The 18,453-nt window shown below is 38.0% G+C and overlaps 1 protein-coding gene across 2 annotated transcripts in view; it reads right to left on the bottom strand.

The window, feature by feature from the left end:
• RFX4 (regulatory factor X4) overlaps positions 1–18,453 on the bottom strand; it is a 91,191-nt gene that overhangs the window by 54,035 nt on the left and 18,703 nt on the right. For both annotated transcript variants that reach the window (XM_064654877.1, XM_064654876.1), the window contains exons 2-4: positions 17,062–17,148; positions 10,325–10,385; positions 4,988–5,111 (exon numbers count right to left, since the gene is read on the bottom strand). In XM_064654877.1, the coding sequence (XP_064510947.1) occupies positions 4,988–5,111; positions 10,325–10,385; positions 17,062–17,148 (272 nt within the window). The remainder of the gene's footprint in view (positions 1–4,987; positions 5,112–10,324; positions 10,386–17,061; positions 17,149–18,453) is intronic.

Genomic DNA, 18,453 nt, shown 5'->3' with positions numbered 1-18,453 from the left:
AAAACTTCTGGGTGTAGGGACAGTGCATCTTGATAAAAAGAGAATCTGGCTGGTACAGCTTGTACTTCCCTGGAGCAAAGCAAACTATTGAGAAAAAAAGTTCTTTCCTAACCAATCTTACAAATCGGTTGTGGACTTCGCCCTTTATTTAGTGAAATGCATTTATTGGAATCTAATTTTCACTTACAGCAAAGACAGTCAGGAAGCACAAAATTCATGTGAGCATGCATCCACGTTAAACCTCTTTATGCTGCCGGAGAGATGTAAAGGAACCTCAGGCTGGGGGAGAACCACCCTGAAAAGTGTCAGGGTTCTTCGTTTTCCCTTTCAAATATTAATTTATTATTGCTTGTCAAAAGACATATCAGGAAAGCCCCAAAAGAAAAAAAGAAAAACCGAAGAGGAAAGTATTTAACCTCCAGGGGGCATATGGGAGTTGTGGGAAGAATGCTTTATGAGGATGCAAAGGAAGTTTCACCAGGAGATATTTACTGTTCTGTGTGCGAGGTATGGCAGGGTCAGGCAGAGGACTTAGCACTGTACAGTAAATTTAAAGCAGGGAACTGAGGAGACATAGGATAGGAGAAGTCGCTGAAGATGAGGAAGATTACATCTTCAGGGGTCTTGATTAAGAAAACAATGTACATACAGGGTCAAAAAAGAAATAAGAACAAAAATCGGAGTTGGAAATAAAAGTGACAGAGAAGCTCAAAAACCTGCCAGTGAACAGCTGGGCAGTATGGTACAGCCAGGAGAGCCTTATGGCACCCATCCATACACTATAGCTACTGAGGGGCTTGGAAATGCTCAAAACATTCCTGCTTTTTATTTGATTCAGTGAAGGCCCTGAAACAGAATGATTTAGCTTTTGCAATTAAACCCAGTAAGAATGGCATGTCAGAGTCATCACCCCTCACTGTAATTTTTAGCTCACTGTACTTATTATCACTGGTGTTTTATGTTAACTTTTTGCTCAGAAAAAAAAAACACAAGCCATACATTTGCATTCCCTGCTGCAGGCAGCGGCAGAACTTTCAGTTGGAAACATCTTAAACCGCTCTCCAAATCCACAAGATCCCGGAGCAGAGCCCAAGGCATTTGCAGCACAGGGCTGAGGGGCACAAGGCTGCCGTCCTTTTTAAGTGACCTCAGCAACAGGGCTTTCACTCCTTCTGCCTGAAGACTAATTCACAGTCTAAACACGTTCTCTGTGAGAGAGCTTGTTCTCATATGCAGCATTTAATTGTTAATAACTCAGTGACATACCTGCCTTGCCTCACTGTACCTCCCTGTCTTTTCACTGGTTGCATGGAACATTTTTACTTACTCTGCTTCACTTTTACGTGAAATCATGATCCTGTTGCATATAATACGCTTTGCTGTCTACAGTAAGAGCAGAAGCTTAACACTGGAGTCTTAACTTGAAGCTGAGCTGTAACCAGCAAATTACAGGGCCCTCCCTAGTCACTATTTATCTAAGGTATATAAAAGAACCCTTGGTCCTGCCTTTTGCAGACAAGTACTATTATGGCAGGTTAGATAGCATAGCAGATTGGTAAATGCCAGTATAAATAAAACTGCCTGTAATTTTCACATGTTAATTGGGTGAGTAAAACACTAAAATCTTGGCTAACAAGTTAAAGTTACAACTACTTTGTCATATAAGAATATATCACATTAATAACCATACCATACTATTCTTAATTTCATATGTACTTTATGTGGCTTAGGAGTACAGGTTGCTTTTTTAAAGGTGTTTATTTATACAGTAATTCTGTTCTTTGCTCTTCTTATTCCTTTAATTGCTACTAACCTGATTTCCTCAGAAATCAAGCTACAAATATTACTGTCTCTTTGTTAATCTCTCCACCCCCTGGACCAATTTTGGTTTCACTAATGAAATATTACCAAGTGTCTGGTGTCCATGTCCCAGCAGTATAATAGAAAATACTATTATGGCTGGAGAGTGGGGAGAACATACTGATGTTAATGCTGAGGACAAGACAGGGAAGAAAATCTCAGATTTTAGCTTATCCATTTGGCCCTGCCTGACTGGACAATCATGAGCATGAGGCAACCAGTCAACACTTCTATTGCTCTGAATCAGCCACCCCATGTGCTGCTTCTTGCCCAGCTGTCTGCATGGAGGGGGGAGAACAAATGATACAGACAAATAGACAGGCAGACACAAGGGACTCAAAAAATAATGTAGAAAGAAGGTGCAGCAGATGTGTGAGAAAACTGAAAGAAGCAAGATCTTTGATGTAGTGACTGGGACCTGGAAATGATTGAATGTACTTCAGGGAAACATGGAGATATTACATAAGATTTAGGTAAAGCTATGGATTTAGGGAACATAGGAGATGGTAGGGAAGTCTCATTAGTGCAGCAGTTCATGAACAAGTTGTCTCTTCTCCCTGCCACGCTCTGTTGTGGATATATTTGACTTATATCAGGCTTAAGAAGAACACATGGGCTGAAGTGCTGTCTACAAAACCTTAATCTGGAGGCAACACTTTCAGATAAGCTTCATGTCTCCTGTGGTATCTTTAAAAGTGAAATCAACACTGTTCTTTTAAGTGAGATGTAACTGAGTATGTAACAATACATAGGATGTTACTTATTACAGTTTGTTTTAATGTGCTGAACTCTCTCTCTCTTTCTAAAAATTGCCAGTCTGTTAAAGAAAAAGCCTAAATATTTAACATTGGCCACAGAGCTAAAGTTCAAAGATGAATCATAAATTCAGTGTGGTCTACTGAAAGGCGAACTATCTACAATTTCACAGAACAACTAACTCCTTTTTCTGGAGGAGATGACAGCTGCAGGGCTCTTGATGTTTCCCAATGAGGACAAACATGTCTGGGGTCTCTGTTTCAGCACCTAAATGCAGAACCCCTTAAATAGCACCTATTTTACTGCACTACTTCTACTGCCTCCAAGGCATTTATGCAATGCACATTTCCAAGATGGTATTTAAGTCACATAATAACAACTCTGTTGGCTAAAACTGCATCCATGTACCTGCTCCAAAGGAGAAGTTGATGGAAGGAAGTGGAAGTGTGCCTTACAGGTCTTCATAATTGTGCAGTACATTTTCTTAGGAGTAATAGATTGGAAAGGACCACTGGGGTCTGCTCCAGGTTCTGAAGATGCAGAAGCCTGTTTCACTTCAATATTTGTCCCAATGTTGTCTGAGGTTCCTGGACACATCAGTGCGGAAGCATCAGTTCCCAGATGCAAAAGTAATGGTCACATGAAGTACTAGTATGAGACAGTATTATGATGATTCTGTGTGGCTCCCTTCCTCTTCACAACAAGGTAAAAGAGGTTTCATACATCACTGCTTCAGAACCTTATTGCAATTGAGTGGGAAACACTTGGACGGCATACGAGGAACACATTGGAATGCCGTGATTTTTGGATGGAAGTCATTGTACCTGTCCTGCTAGGTCAAGATACTCCTGCAAATGAACAGGGGTGTTTGTGTGAGGGGCAGGAGAAGAGGAGGATGAAGTATTAAGCAGTGTAACAAAACTGCCACATACCAAAAAATTGTGGAGTAAGTCCCCGGTAAATTTATGTTCTGATGAAATCATTTCAGAATATTTACACCTTACAATTTACAGAAGTTCTTAGCAGCAACAAAATTAACATTGTGTAAGCTTGAGCTACGTTCCAAATGTGTTAGTCTACAAGAAATCTGTTTGTTGTTCTCACTGTGCCTAAATTAAATGTTGCCACTGCACTTAACACTTGGTAACAAGAATACAACATACAATGAGCAATTTCATTCACACACATTGTCTTTAAACAGAAAACTAACACAGGTTCTACTGAGCTGTGCAGGTCTTCAAGACACAACAGACATAGTAATGTTACAACATGGTACACTTTACTTTCCTTACTAGACTACCTACCTAAATATGCACTACAGCAAATGTCACCTCATTAAATACATTCTTCTCCTTCACCTGCTTTTTACACAGGCACTTACCCAAGGAACATTTTTCCTCCTCTGAATACCCAGCATTTCTACAGAACAAATGTTGCAAACACTAAAAGAGAATATCTTGCAGGACAATTGGCTTCAGACTCATGCTTGCAAGCATTTCAAAAACAGTGGCAAATTCTACACTTTGTTTTTCTCACAGCCTACAAGTTTTAAAGACCTGTGACACATTCTATATTAGAATTTCAGTTTTAAATGTCACCCTATTTTTCACTGAAAGGAAAACCTCAGCTGGCCAGAAAATCCAAAATATGAACTTTATGTAACCTTCTAGCCAGCTATTAACATCTGCTAGTGGTGTAGAGCATAAGATCTTTACTGCTCATACCTGGATGATGCAGAGGTGTGTCTGCGGTAGGAATGCACCTCCACTGCGAATCTGGAATTAACCACAGTGGCTCTTACTAGAGCAGGAATCACAGTGCAAAGATAACTTGGCAGCCTGTACCTGCAGTGCCACAAAAAGGCAGCTAGATGCTTTCTAGACTTTCACATCTGGAGGCATTGTACTCCACCATGTGAATTTGCCATATCATTTGATATTATTAATTCAGGGATCTCCATATCATGCTTACAAGAATGGGCTAGACATGCTCCAAAATTCAATGACTGATGTTTTACCCTTTTGTTTTTAAAAGTTATATATTTGTTTAAGCAGTGCAGGTCACAATGTAAATGTATTTACACTGGCTTGTATTCAACTTCCAACTCAGCTTTAACTGCCAATATTGTATACCATGTCACTGTCAGCTAGGCTGGGACTGAAGTATTTTGGAGCTTAGTCATGATTACAAATTATTCCAACCATCAAAATACTTAAAATCTTAGCCTTTGTCCAATAACTTGAACACATAAGATATTTCATTCAAAATATTTTCATTCAATCTCAAAGGGAAGATTTAATTATTTTCAATAATACAAATGCACATGAACCAAGTGAGAGCTTAAGGTGTCATCATGCTGCTTTAGACTTACCTTTCCAAAGCTGGCAGCATTAACAGGTTGTGTGTCGTTTTTCTCACAGAAATCCAAGTAATGCATGTAGAGAGCACTTCGAGGAATGCAAACACCTTCAGCTATCTCATAGTTCTCCTCCAGCCTTAAAAAGGAAATATCAAACAGAGAGAACTGCAAGTATGTTGGATGTCCTGTATGGTAAAAAGTACACAAAGCTGCATCTTTTACAACCAAACATTCTGACTTCCTCTTGTCTACTAAATTTGCTTTGTTCCTAAGTGTTCCTTCCAATTCATTTCCATAAAACTTACTTGCTTTATTTGGTTCATACTTGCTATCAAAACTATAGGCTGTGAGTTCTCAGTGCATCCTGCAGTAAACAAATATATGTACAACTACGAAACAGTAAAAGTTCCCTGAGGGGAAGCACTTTCTCCTCCTTTACAGAACAGGTCACCTTTGGTTCATGACACTCTTTTCACTCCTGTCCAGCTGCAAAATTGCTTACCTTGAGGAAGCAGATGCAGCTAAAGCAAGTTATTGGCAAATACTCAAGACTGTGCACAAAATCTTACTGTAAAATATTTTCTTGCTATTATTTGTGATAAAGTGGAAAGAAAAAAGAATCCATGATCTGAACACAATGCTGAAAAAAACATCCTCCTCAGCCTTTTAGAAGTTATTATTTATTTGCACATGCAAATATGAAACTACAAAATTTTATACTATGTGTCAAATATAAGAGTAGGCACGTGCTTAATCTTTAAAATTTGAAACTGGTCTCATTATAAATCTATAGATTAAAGAAACATTCCTTTGAAATGGAATTTTTATTATTGCTTATCCAAAAATATTCAAGAGATATTTACATACACACTTAACTTTAAACCATAATTAATCTTGTCATCCATAGTGTCAATCATATGCAAACGTGTGTTTTTGTGCTTGTCTGCCTTTCTGGGTAAGAGAAGAAGTTAGGTGTAACTTCCCCTTAAATGTATTAAAAAATTAACACATATTCTCAAAAAACTCCAATTTTACAGCAGATGATCCCCTATCATTTTATAGCTGTAGAACACCTTCCAAATACCTAGTTTCTCTCCTTCATTGCCTTTTTCAGGACCTACCTACCTTCCATTTCAGTTATCGTGATCATTTGTGACTGCAAACTATTTTAATAAGATATCCGGCCAGATGAATGGACTCCGTTTGTATGGGAAACATCTATTCTTCCTTGGTTTCTACAGAAATATCATCATGGCATCTTTCCTCAAATTCATAGCGCTTTAACAAAACCTCCTTTCAAAACCTGGAGAGTTCGTTTGTATACTATAGCTGCTAATTGGAATGTCAGCTTCCGTGACCAAGACAGGACAGAAAGAAAAGCAGTTAATTATTTCTCTTCATATCTGATGAATTTTTCTCTTTTTCTCCTCTCTTTCACAGAGAGTCATTAGTCTGACACTGAACAATGCCCCATTATACCTGAACTTTTTTTTAATGATCAAAAACCCATCTTGCTCCACTTCTTTTATTTTCCTGTCTTTTATTTAACAACTTTATCATATTTTGAATCCAGCTTCATTCTACAGTATTGTAGGAAGATAATGAACGCAATCTTCTACCTAACAAATCATTACCAGAAAGAATATATATATATATACATATATATATATAAACACTTTGAATGTTGTAATAAAGCTACATGAAATCCAGTAGTTCACAATGAGACCTTTTGTGCCACTTCAGTGTAGGAATAAAGCCCCTAATACTTCCACAGGAATGACAATTTTATCTGTCCCTATTACTGCTTCCCTCTTTATACACTCATATAGTTCAAGATTAAATGAGATTATTCTATAGCAGAATCAGGTCTGTAGTTTTGTTCCAGATTTATTTATTTATATCAAGACCACAGAACAACTGTGATGTTAATCACTGCTAATCACATAAAAGATTCCAGAACCGATTAATTTTGATGCAGTATAACAATTTCTGAGGAAGTAGTAACCTGGGGAGAACCCATTACCTTACAATTTACCTTCCTCTTTTTAAATTCTTTTTATAATTGTTGTGGAAAATAGGATAGTTTTGCTGATTTTAGCTTCACAATACTGTTAAGTACACTGTAAGCCACAAAACTGCATGGAATTAGGTTGACTGTACTTCGAATAATTCTGTGTTTGGAGAAGTGGACATACACACACACCAAAATTAAGTAAAATAAAGTTCCATACTTGCACTTTGGTCAACCAGTTCACCAATGAAATAATCATGAACATTTTAGAGCCAAGCCATAGCTTTAGAGATGATAATGAACACAGGAATGTGGAATAAGCACAGGATACTAGATATTGCTGTATTCATGCCTTAACCTTTAAATTCAAGCTTGCATATTTTCCCCAATTATGATGTATTTGGCAGTAGCGCTACATTTACCAGGCCTTTCACTTCATTTTTTGTCATCAACAAAACAAAACAAAAGCATCATTCCCGTTTCCAGGAAAAGGATATTTAGCCAGGCTGACAGCCATCCAGACATCTTGGCTTCTTCAGCTGTTCTTCCTCCTCCACATTTAAAATGTTCAACATACTTTGCCTTTGGAGAGGCACAAGAATTAAGAATAGATCCTCATGGGATTGATATTGTTTGCCCCTTTTGGCCAGATGCCAGACAAGAAATAACTAACGAAGTTGATGGCAATGTGAACCACGTGACAAAATGTACTTATTTCCCTTATGTCTTCCTACACTTTCCCTACTGCTTTCTTCCTCTTCTTTTTCCTTGCAACTGGCATTTCCTCTGTTTCTGTTCTCTGACACTCTATAGCCTTCATTAGCTGTAAGTGATAGAAGCATCTAACAGAAAAACATGACCAGCTTTAACTTGGCAGACACCAGATGCTGCAGATGATTGTGAAGCTTCCATTTGCCAGAACAAGGGCAATTTGATACTCTGTCCTGAAATCTGGTCAGTAACTTACCCCACCACTTCTACCTCTTGAATCTGGCCCAGAGATTCTTATAAGAAGGTAGGATGCATGTTTGCCTAAGGCACATCCAGTTAAATTTTTTTGTCTTTCCTGACTGTGCAAATACTTAGTGTGAGGCCTGATCCTGCTTTCAGCTGGCATAGAGCTAGCTTTTTTCCAAGTAGCTGGCACTGTGCTGTGCTTTGGGTTTAGTATGAGAATAATGTTGATAACACAGTGATGTTTTAGTTGTTGCTAAGTAGTGCTTACCCTAAGTCAAGGACTTTTCAGTCTCCCAGGTTCTGCAAGTGAAGAGCTGCACAAGAAGCTGTGGGTGCACACATAACCAGGACAGCTGATCTGAACTAGCCAAACCATGGAATATCATGCCCAGTACATAAACCAGGGGGAGTTGGCTGTGAGGTGCCAATCACTGCTCAGGGACAGCCTGGGCAATGGTCAGTGGGCAGTGAGCAATTGCATTGTGCCTCACTTGTTTTTTTTTGAGTTTTGTTTTTTCTTGAGTTTTGTTTTTTCTTGGGTTTTGTTTTTTCTTGGGTTTTGTTTTTTCTTGGGTTTTATTACTCTCTTTTTCATTACCACTACTATTACTATTATTATTATCTTACTTTTATTTTAATAATTAATCTGTTCTTATCTCAACCCATGGATCTCATCTTTTTCCAGCTCTCCTCCCCATCCCAGTGGGAGCAGGAAGGGGAAAGAGTAAGCGAGCGGCTGTGTGATACTTAGTTGTTGGCTGAGGTTAAACCACAGCACCTGAGCAGGCCAAACTGTCAAACACATAAAGCTAAACCTACAGGAAGCACTTTTACAGTGCTGTTTCAACAGTTTACTGACCCATGTGTTGCTAGGTGTTTCTGCTGTACAAATAACTGGATGCTAATGTGTCTGATACTCCAGAACGGCGAAAACTCCACATCTTCACACAAAGTAAGCTTACTACTCAGCAATTTGACCCTAAATTTTGAGCTTGTAATTTCGTTTAGAACATAAAGTCCTCCAGGAAATACAAATTCAAAGCTGCAGTACATATGTTGAAAAGCACATGGAAACCATCGGAAAACTGTTTGATGGTATGGCTACTAAGCTGGGAATCTTTTTACCTACAGGCCTATTAATAAATTAGCCAATTGTATAATTCAGTTTGACAGCAGCTAAAGATTTTAAATGTTAAAACTTCTTTGCTTTCTGTTCCCTTGTGGAATTTTGGGTGGAAAATAAATAGAGGAAATTGCAGATATTCCAGAAGAGTCAAAGGGGAGAATGTTTGACCTACCTCAACATGTAAGAAACCTAGTGCAGCAGAGAGGTAGTAAGCCATTACACTAGCTAGAGAGAAGGGAAGAAGATGTAAGCAGCCTTTTCAGAATCAAAATTTTAGGATTTTATTGCAAACACTGCTGAATGAGCATTAAGTGCGCACAGTACATTCCAGCAGGGCTCAATATCCCAGGAGTTTAGGGATTTACTAACCTTTATGACTGAGGAAGCTTGAAAGTATTTGGCAAAAGACTGTTTACAGTATTTGCATGTTTTCTGTTGGGAACAGTATCGTTGGCACGTTCTAATTAATGCTGGCTTCTTGGCTACAACACTGTTTGCTCCTGTGGAAAAGACTCTTAACTGACTTCACTGCAAAATAAACACTGTTCTGAATTTGGGCCTGGTAAGCCCTGCTTGCTCTTTTATTTTACCTAGATAATTCTTTATTCTTTATTATCCAATTTAACTGTGTGGAAGTTGTGGGAGTGAGTAATGAAAAAAAAAAATATCGTTATGACATTTCACTATGATTTTTATAATTTTCTCTCTGTTTGTAATCACTGCTTTTCTTGAGTGTCTGTTCAAGGAAAGTCACTTTTCTTGAACTTCTGAAAAATGAGACTTTTGTGATACAAAGAGGTGTAAAGAAACAATAGTTCCCAACGAAATGCCTTTATTTGTGTTTGCTCATCTTATTACATAGATCCCAGTTTGGTAAAATAGCTGGTAAGGGTGGGCTTCATCAGACACTGAAACAAATGTGAGTCTTGAAAAAACCTCTCAGTACTAGTTTTCTTTTTGTAATAAATATAACAACGATGGCAAACCACAAATCACCAGCTGGCAAGGTGACAAACAAATATGCCAAGTAGATCTTCTAAACTATATCAGAAGTTTCCTCTATTCATACAAATCCCTTAAGAGTAGGACATTTGTTGAGAAATGCTGTACAGGATACTAATAGCACATTAAACACTTACAGTGAAAGTTTCTTTAGAACTGTATAAGATGTCTAAGAGCTCTATTCTCCTCCTCTGGAAAATACATAAGAAACAACACTAACAGGTTTTCTTGATTTTTTTAAAAGGCATCTTACCATTGCAGTGTAGCTGGAGTCGAGTGAGGTTTTGATGCTCTATTATTTTCTTTTTCCTCATCTGTTAAGAAACAAAAGAAATGTTATGTAATTTCAGTGGGAATTTCCCAAGCATTTGTGAACTGCTAAGTAATTTTTTAAAAAAGTTTTTTATGAATGGTAAGGAATTCGTTAAAAAAATTAAAATAATTAAAAAATATTTTTAAAATGTTCTCAAGTATTAAAGCTCTCTCAAAATATCAGCTAAATTATGGAAATGTAAATAATGATGTTCTCTAAACTACCATCTGTAGATATTGCTTGAGGCAATAAACCTTGCAAACATCACTGATAGCAGGAGCAGAGTGGTACCCAGGAAGAATGACACCAAAAAGGATAAATTTATATGGAGCAAAAGCAACTCTTAGATCTCTAGCAACATGTGAGGACATATAAACACTTTGACCTGCTTTAAGGGAACTGTTGTTTTACCTTAGTTTTATATTAGATAAGGCATTTAAACTAATGGGGTTCATCCACTGTTTAATCCTAACATATGATATGTACTAGCTGTTTATACATTTACAAAGATTGATTCTGAATGAGAAGTGTATGTTCTGTAATATACTTTATTCCTTTTCAGATAATTTATCTGATAGTATTCCTCATTAACTGCTTTCAAGGTAACTCTGATTTTCTGACTTTACAAAAATTTAAATAAAAGATGAACAAAGAAAAAGATAATTAAAATAAAACTTCAAATACTGGATTCTTCCTAGTTTGTGTTAGTTCTTTTGAAACAATTTAAAAGTATGTATAGAATAATTCCTATTAAATTGTGTTTTGTGAAACATATAAAACATTCCTAGGTGGAAGCTGGAGTAAAGCACAATCAGCAGCTACAGAAGGATATTCTTCGGGAAACGCTGTTGTATTAAACACAGTTTGATATTTTCACAACTTTGTCCCTGATGAAAGCTTTCAGCATAGAAGACTTTGAAAGACCTAAACAACGAGACAAATCACTATGCCTGTACACCACACTGCAAGTTTAATTTCTTCATGCAATCAACTTTTTGAAGTTATTTAAGCGGGCCTTTAGGATGCTGCATCTTAAGAGAGCCGATCTTACGAGCGACCTCCTCTGAACATGAGACCCTGTCGGGAGGCCTTTTGTGCTGTTCCGTGAACCCAGGCACACAAATAACACCCCACTTTGGAACGCCCTGTCTGCAGCCTCCGCGCCACAGCACTTCTCCCATTGCACACAGGGAAGCTGTGCTAACCGAACATCCTTTATCCCGCTCGGCCGCTCCCCTGAGTGTCAGGAAATCCCATTTTGCAGCTCCCGCGGACCCCCAGCGCTGCCCCCCTTCTGCATCTGCATGACAATGGACCCCTAATTATTGGGCCGCACACTCCCTCCCTGCCTTTCAGGGACCGCTTTTATTCAGCGCACAGGACCAACACACACATCTCAAATCACTTTTAAATTGTGTTTTTCATTTGTTTTTCCCAAACAAACGGTCGGCGTGCAACAAACCCCCGGCACACGGGGCCTGAATGCCGAGCGGCCGCCGCTCCTCACGCTCAAGGACGTGTTACCGGGAGGTTTTCACCTGTGCTAACCAGACCGAATTCCCCCCTGGATGTGTGACACTCCCTCAGACATTAAGTCAATATCTAAATTACACAATATAAGGGTCTCCACACCCCTTCCATCTCTCCTCCAGCTGTTTTTTGCTTGCATTAAGAGTGAGCACCCTTGAGCAGGGGCTTTACCTGCCCTCAGACACACTTCAAGCCAGCCTTACTCAGCTCCTCCCATGTAAGGATTTGTTTTAATAACACAAACTAACAATTAGATAATAAGCTGCAATTTATATCTCCCTCCTCAGGTATGTTTTTTTCCTGGAGATCCTTCTTCAAGGCTCTCCAACATCCTCCATGAACTGTCTCTCAGTACAAAGTAGGAGAATGATGAATTTACTCAAAAAAAAATTTAAGCATCATTTCCCATAAAACATTTCCCATTGAAAAGTGGATTTTCAACAAAACTAAATTTTTCACAGGTTTAGTGCTTGTCTCCCCCCAAACCAATTCTCTGTACAAGAACACAGAGCTACTTTGTTTTTTGCCAGTGGACCAATTGTCAGCCAATATATTTCTCATTTTTACCAGGTGTTTTCTGAAGTATTTATTTTCTGAAAACTTTCTCTTTTCTATTAGATGGAAAGAACTGTGCATGGTATAGGAATAGAGGGGATCTAGAAATACAAACTTTCAGCATTACACATAAAAGCATCTTATTCTACCTTGTACATTTTAACTATATAATCTTATCAGATAATTGACTAGCAGAAAATAATAAATATCCCTATTATTTATATTTTGATTGGTAGAAGCACTTGATGGCTTCCACACTGAGCAAGGAATGTTTTCTGTAACTCTTGACTCGAGTCTGATTCCAGAACTCTTTGCACAACATGGAAAAGGAAAGGGAAAATAGCACTTCTTACTTTTTGGCCTGTTCAGTTATCAGTCCCCATCAGACCGAAACTGTAGATTAAAATGAACTCATACCTTTTAAAATTCAATACTCTTAAAATTCAAATGGGTAAAACTCTCAACACAGAAGGGGCCTTCAAAGATATTAAAACCAAGGATCATCATAGAAAAACAATATTTGTTGGCTCCCAGAGATATCAACAAATCTTTTTCTTCCCAAACTCCATGTAAGTTTCTTTGATAACAGTTCCATCTTTCTATTTTCAAAATTCTGTTTCAAAGCCACCAGAGCAGAGTTCTCTTTGTGTCTTTGTGGCTTTCCCTGAGCTCTCAGTGGCATCCTCTAACTTCAGTGGCCTGATTTTAGGTACAGCTTGAGGGACTTCTTGCTTCTTGGGGCAAGACATGGAGACAGTAGGAGCTATGCTCAGCACCTCTTTGAGCATCCTGCCTTAAACACTGTGTGTGGAACAACCCAAAGTGAAGCCCCTGCATTAGCACACCTTTTTCTGAAGTGTTTATGTTAATCTGTTTGTCATAACTAAAATGGAGTTGAGTTCTTTCCACTGTGGATGTAGTTGAAGAACTCCCTACTTTCCAGTGCTGCCTGCATGCATCTCAAAAGCAGCTAACCTGCTGTTAGTAGCTTTATATGGATAAAACAATTCCCTTTGTTCGGTTAGCTCCACACTTCTCAGAGGAATAGCCTCCTCCTCTGTAGCCCTTGCAGGCCACATTCTGACTATTCTCAAAAGTGGCCTTAGCTAGAATTTAGAGTAAGAAGCTATCTTGTCTCTTTCTTACATGTAGCTATAAATGAGATTCAGGCTCATTAGCATGTATTCTGTGTTTTTTAAACAGTGGGATTTTTTAAAACCCTCTGAGAAACATAGGAGCAGAGTTCTCACTGAGCAGGTATGACTGAAAAAGCAAGAATTTTCCCCAAGGAAAATTTCAATGAAAACAAGTAGCTCTTTTTTAAACAGGTTTTTTTTTAACAGAAGAGTAAGAAGTTTAGTTCAAATAAGAAAAGAAGCTGCTGGATAAGTCCGATTCAGCTGGTGAGATTGTGGATTTTGAACACTGCTTTTGAAGTACAAAACTAGTGTGAATATTTTCTTTTATCTCATATGAACTGTCTACACATTCACATTTCTAACTAAGCAAGAAAATTTGGATAAGCAATCCTTCCACTTCACCAAGTAGCACCATGACTTCTTTCCAATGGAATTGAAAGTGAAACTTTCATAAGCCTTTATTTGTATTTTTCCAGATCCCTATTTCAATTTGGCTAATCTGGCTCAATGCACAGTACACAGAAAATAATGTGAGGGTGTTTTTCTTTTAATTATTGAATGCAAGGTTGTTCCATTCCCTTTTCCTTGAGTCTTTTGACTAATATGTGGAGTGTGGAAGTGGTAGGAGGGAAAGTGTTTAAAAAACTGGAAAGTGAAATAAAATTTACTGGTAATTTTTATATTAGAATAGAAAAGGTTTTTTTGGAAGAGGTCATAAAATGTTTCAAAAGGGTAAGAAACACCTCAAGAAGCATAGCGATCATGGGAATCCTCAGCTGTGAGTCATTGCTTCCTTTCACAGTTTAATGCAGGTTTAAGAGGCCTGGAGGTATCTGGATGAGAATAGAAGATTGCAAAGGGCCCCTGTGGCCTGAAGTATGGCTCTATAGCATACTTCATCAGTAGAAAAGGAGACTAGCAAAACTATTACTCCTGTCCTAAAACCCTATGAACTCTAAAATCATCCAGGAAAAAACAGTCACGAGAGCAAGCATGATGGTCAGTAAGAACATTATCAGTTCACAGCACAAGTTCTTATAATCTTCAGTGGATACAAGGCCAAAAAAATCCTAACCAAACACCAAATCCACATTTTTTTTCTGGTAGAATCCAGCAACTGCTACCTAGTGTATTTAGAGACAAAAATCTAGTCAAGGGAAGGATGGATGATGCCTTCTTTTGGCTCCAGATGAAAATTGGAGCTACACTGACAACAGCAATTTGACCACCATTCTGAAGAATTCAAATAGAGTTATGTAGGTTTTCTCAAAACATTTTGCCTCCTGCTGTTTGCAAGTGTATGACAGAGGCTGGACAAAAAGTGACACAGTAGTTTGGAAATTTCTTGGTTGGTGTGTGGGCACTGTTAGAGAAATGTTGGAAAGAACTCCAGGGCTGGAAAGGAGCACACAGTACAATGATTTCTAAGGTGAAACTTCTAGTTTGTTCTGAATTTCACAGATTATTGGTCTTGCTGATGGACAAGTGGCTTATTTTGCTTTCCTACTCCTTCCTCTTCACCTTCTTTTCTCTCTCACCTCCCCCTCAAAACAAGGATGACTTTTCAGGTGGATTAATTCTCTTATCTGCACTGCAGAAATGCTGGTAATCAGTGCAAAGGAAGCATCTGGTAGAACTGGCTATTAAGAAGGAAGCCAGATAAAATCAACTCTCAGTCTCATTTGGGTTTCCATAATATACTGTGACAATAATGTCTTCTGCACATGAATAGTGGGACAAATTCATTTCTGTATTTGTTCCATCAGTTCTGAATTCGCCTCCTTTCATTAGCATTGCCTGCCCCTTAATTCCAGCCCTAGAAAACAGAAGGAACCACTATCCTATCTTCTCGATGGCACTGTCTGAAATACGGGCTCTTGCTGACCCACGCAGGTCCAAGGTAGGTGGAATGGTTTCTCATGTTCCCATTTAAAGCACATGTAACAAACTACTGCAAGTTTGGTTACAACCTATTTAAGGCAACAAATCTAGAACAAAACCTAGAAGGAGACCTGTAATAGTGAAATTATAATTTTACTATTAATGTAGCTAATGGTGCTAAATAATTTCCTTGACAATACTGTCTTGAACTGTGAGTCTAAGGAAAGTTCACTAAAGTCAATAGAGTTGAGTCCTGAATTCTGGCCCTATTAAGAGTCTGAAGTCACATCTCATTCATTACAGATTTCTTTCATCACTTTCTCAGTAGAATCAGAGTGAAATCAAATTCATACCTCTCACAGGTTCTCATAAAATGCAAATTAACAAGCTGATGTTCGTACATTCACTATTATTTTTAAAGATAAATTAATTTCTAACCCCTTACCTTTTAAAAACAGAAAAACCCAAACCTCTCCTAGTTTTATTGTCTGTCTTTAGGATCCTTGCCCATTTGGGAGTCATAAATAAATACCATGTTTCTACTAACACCTCCCTTCTCCTTCAGAAGAGATATTGCCTCCAAAGATACCCCCAGATAAATAAGAGTAAGGCCCAACTACAGCAAATTTCATGTTCCATTACAACATTGTGCTGCAAGGCATGTAATTTTACCCTGATATCAATATAAAGTAATTCTCTTAAAATATAAAAAATGTAAATGGGACATTCAGCAACCAAGAAGTTATTTAAAATATACTTTCTAAAGTTTTATTTAGGAAACATGAGCTACTGAATTAAATAATTCAGTCTGCATCGATGTCTTATAACATGAACAAATGTATGAAATCCTGAGAGGAAAACTAACATGAAGAGTATTTTGCTTTAGGCAAATTAATCAGAATAGAAATTGCATAAACAGGGAAAACTACTGGTAAGATAGAATTGTCTTGCAATTTTAAAAAGAAATTATTTGGTTAATTTAAACTATTTTGGAGTCTTTTTGATTACCTGCTGTTGTTAAAAATCAAGATCTGAAATTATGATAATTAGAAAAGATAAGAAAAAATAGCTATTTTAAAATCAGCTAGATTGATAATTGTTTCCTCTCTGTGACTGAAAGGAATCAATATCAAGGTTTAGTATATGGTGTTTTAATGCTATGATTGTTTAATTCTTAAAGGAAAGATTTCTTATGTGTGCTTTGATATAGTAGAATTGACAAGCAGCACATTTTTTACTGTATTTCAGCCACGTGTTGTTCACCAGTGAAAAGCAAAACAGGTGGTTTTACTCATAAGCTGATACTAACAGCACATTTTAGAGGTCATCCAACCTTTATTCAGTGACATACAAATTCTTCTAGCTGTTTTAAGTAATAGATATATTATTTCCCTTTTTTTAAAAAAAATGCAAATATTAAAAAAAATAATAAAACTATTGGATATGTCAAGTGAGTTGACTTTTCAAACTATGCAGTACTAAAAACATCACCCAGATGTAGCAACTTATATAGCAGGAAATGAGCACTTGGACATGTTCACACTGATTTTAAGCAAATGACAAGTTACTTACTTTCATCGTTTGAAACATTCCCCAGAGAGGTGTGACTGGAGTAACGTTTGTTTTCACTTTCACTGAGACATCTTTCAATCCAACTCTCTGCAAAAAAACCAAAGATGATCTTTTTTTGTGGGTTTTTCTTTGCATAAAAAATAAACTGGCAACAGATAAATCTAAATAAAGTACCATTTTTCAACAGATGGTGTTCTGTAACATTTCTGTAAAAACATGCTCAGTCTGACATTATTTAGCAAGAAAATCCTTTCTTGCTTTCAAACTTAGCTGTTCCTTTTCAATTTCATTTTTTGTTTGTTTTTAAACTACAGAGGCTGAAACACTTCTGTGTACAAAACAAAGGTTCTCAGGATATTCTCTCCCCTCCCCATGACATGATACATTAAAAAAAAAAATCAATTGAAACACAGAAATTGCAATAATTTCCAAGTCTTAGCCTGGCAAAGATGTATATCCTCAAGTATTTCTACTGGTTTTGAAAACAAATCTTAACGTGTGTAATTAATCATCCATGTGATTTCTGGTTACAGTGAGGATCAAACTGTGTTCTTTGAAGTCCAGTCCTACGACCCCACTCACACTGGCGGAGTCCCAGGCCCTACCAAGACCTTTTCCTCACTGGTACAAGTCCAACACAGCAAGTCAGTAGCCACTGAGCTGCCCAAACCTCTGTCAATCCACAGTGCAAATTCAACCACTTCTGTCCTCCCACTGTTCCCACTTTCAGTTTATTTCCATCAGTCAGATGAGTTACCTACAGCATTACATTGATTTGACTCTGCTGTTCTTTCTGGAAGCTATAACTTACATCCCCTGATGACTTTAGAGGATGCACCAGACTCAGCAGAATTTACAGGTCTTCAGGGCAAAAGTTACACCTTCTTATGTGTTTCCTTGGACAAAGTATGAAATATGAGTCCTTGAGTTTGTCTGGAATCCCTGGGTATTGCTACAATAAACTGACTTCCCTCAGAAGGCTATTTTTCAAGGGCGTGAACATGGTCAGAAATGAGCTTATGCTCATAGAGCTCCCTGCAGACAAAGCACGAAAAAGAAGGGATAGGTGAGGAGGCAGCAAGGGAACCCCACAAGTTACAACAGGAAACAACCCTGCTGAGTGAAGAGATGCACAAGAAATAAGGGGAAACAGACCTCGCTGTCAGCAAACTGCCAGAGCCAGAAACACCTTCAAAGACATGGAAATGGCTTTGGATTCCATTCCATGAGCCCCCCCCTCCAGACACATCAGGATACCTGCACAGCGTAGGCAGCAATCTGCCAGCCAGCAAAGCCCATCACAGCAGCAGACTTGAAGGGAAAGCAGGAACCCAGTGTCTTGGGAAAGCTGCCCATCTGGTTTATAGAAGATAAAAGTTGGTATGACTTCAT

This window comes from Pseudopipra pipra, chromosome 5, assembly GCF_036250125.1.
Source record: "Pseudopipra pipra isolate bDixPip1 chromosome 5, bDixPip1.hap1, whole genome shotgun sequence".
Classification (NCBI taxonomy): domain Eukaryota; kingdom Metazoa; phylum Chordata; class Aves; order Passeriformes; family Pipridae; genus Pseudopipra; species Pseudopipra pipra.
This window is presented reverse-complemented; position numbering and strand designations above follow the sequence as displayed.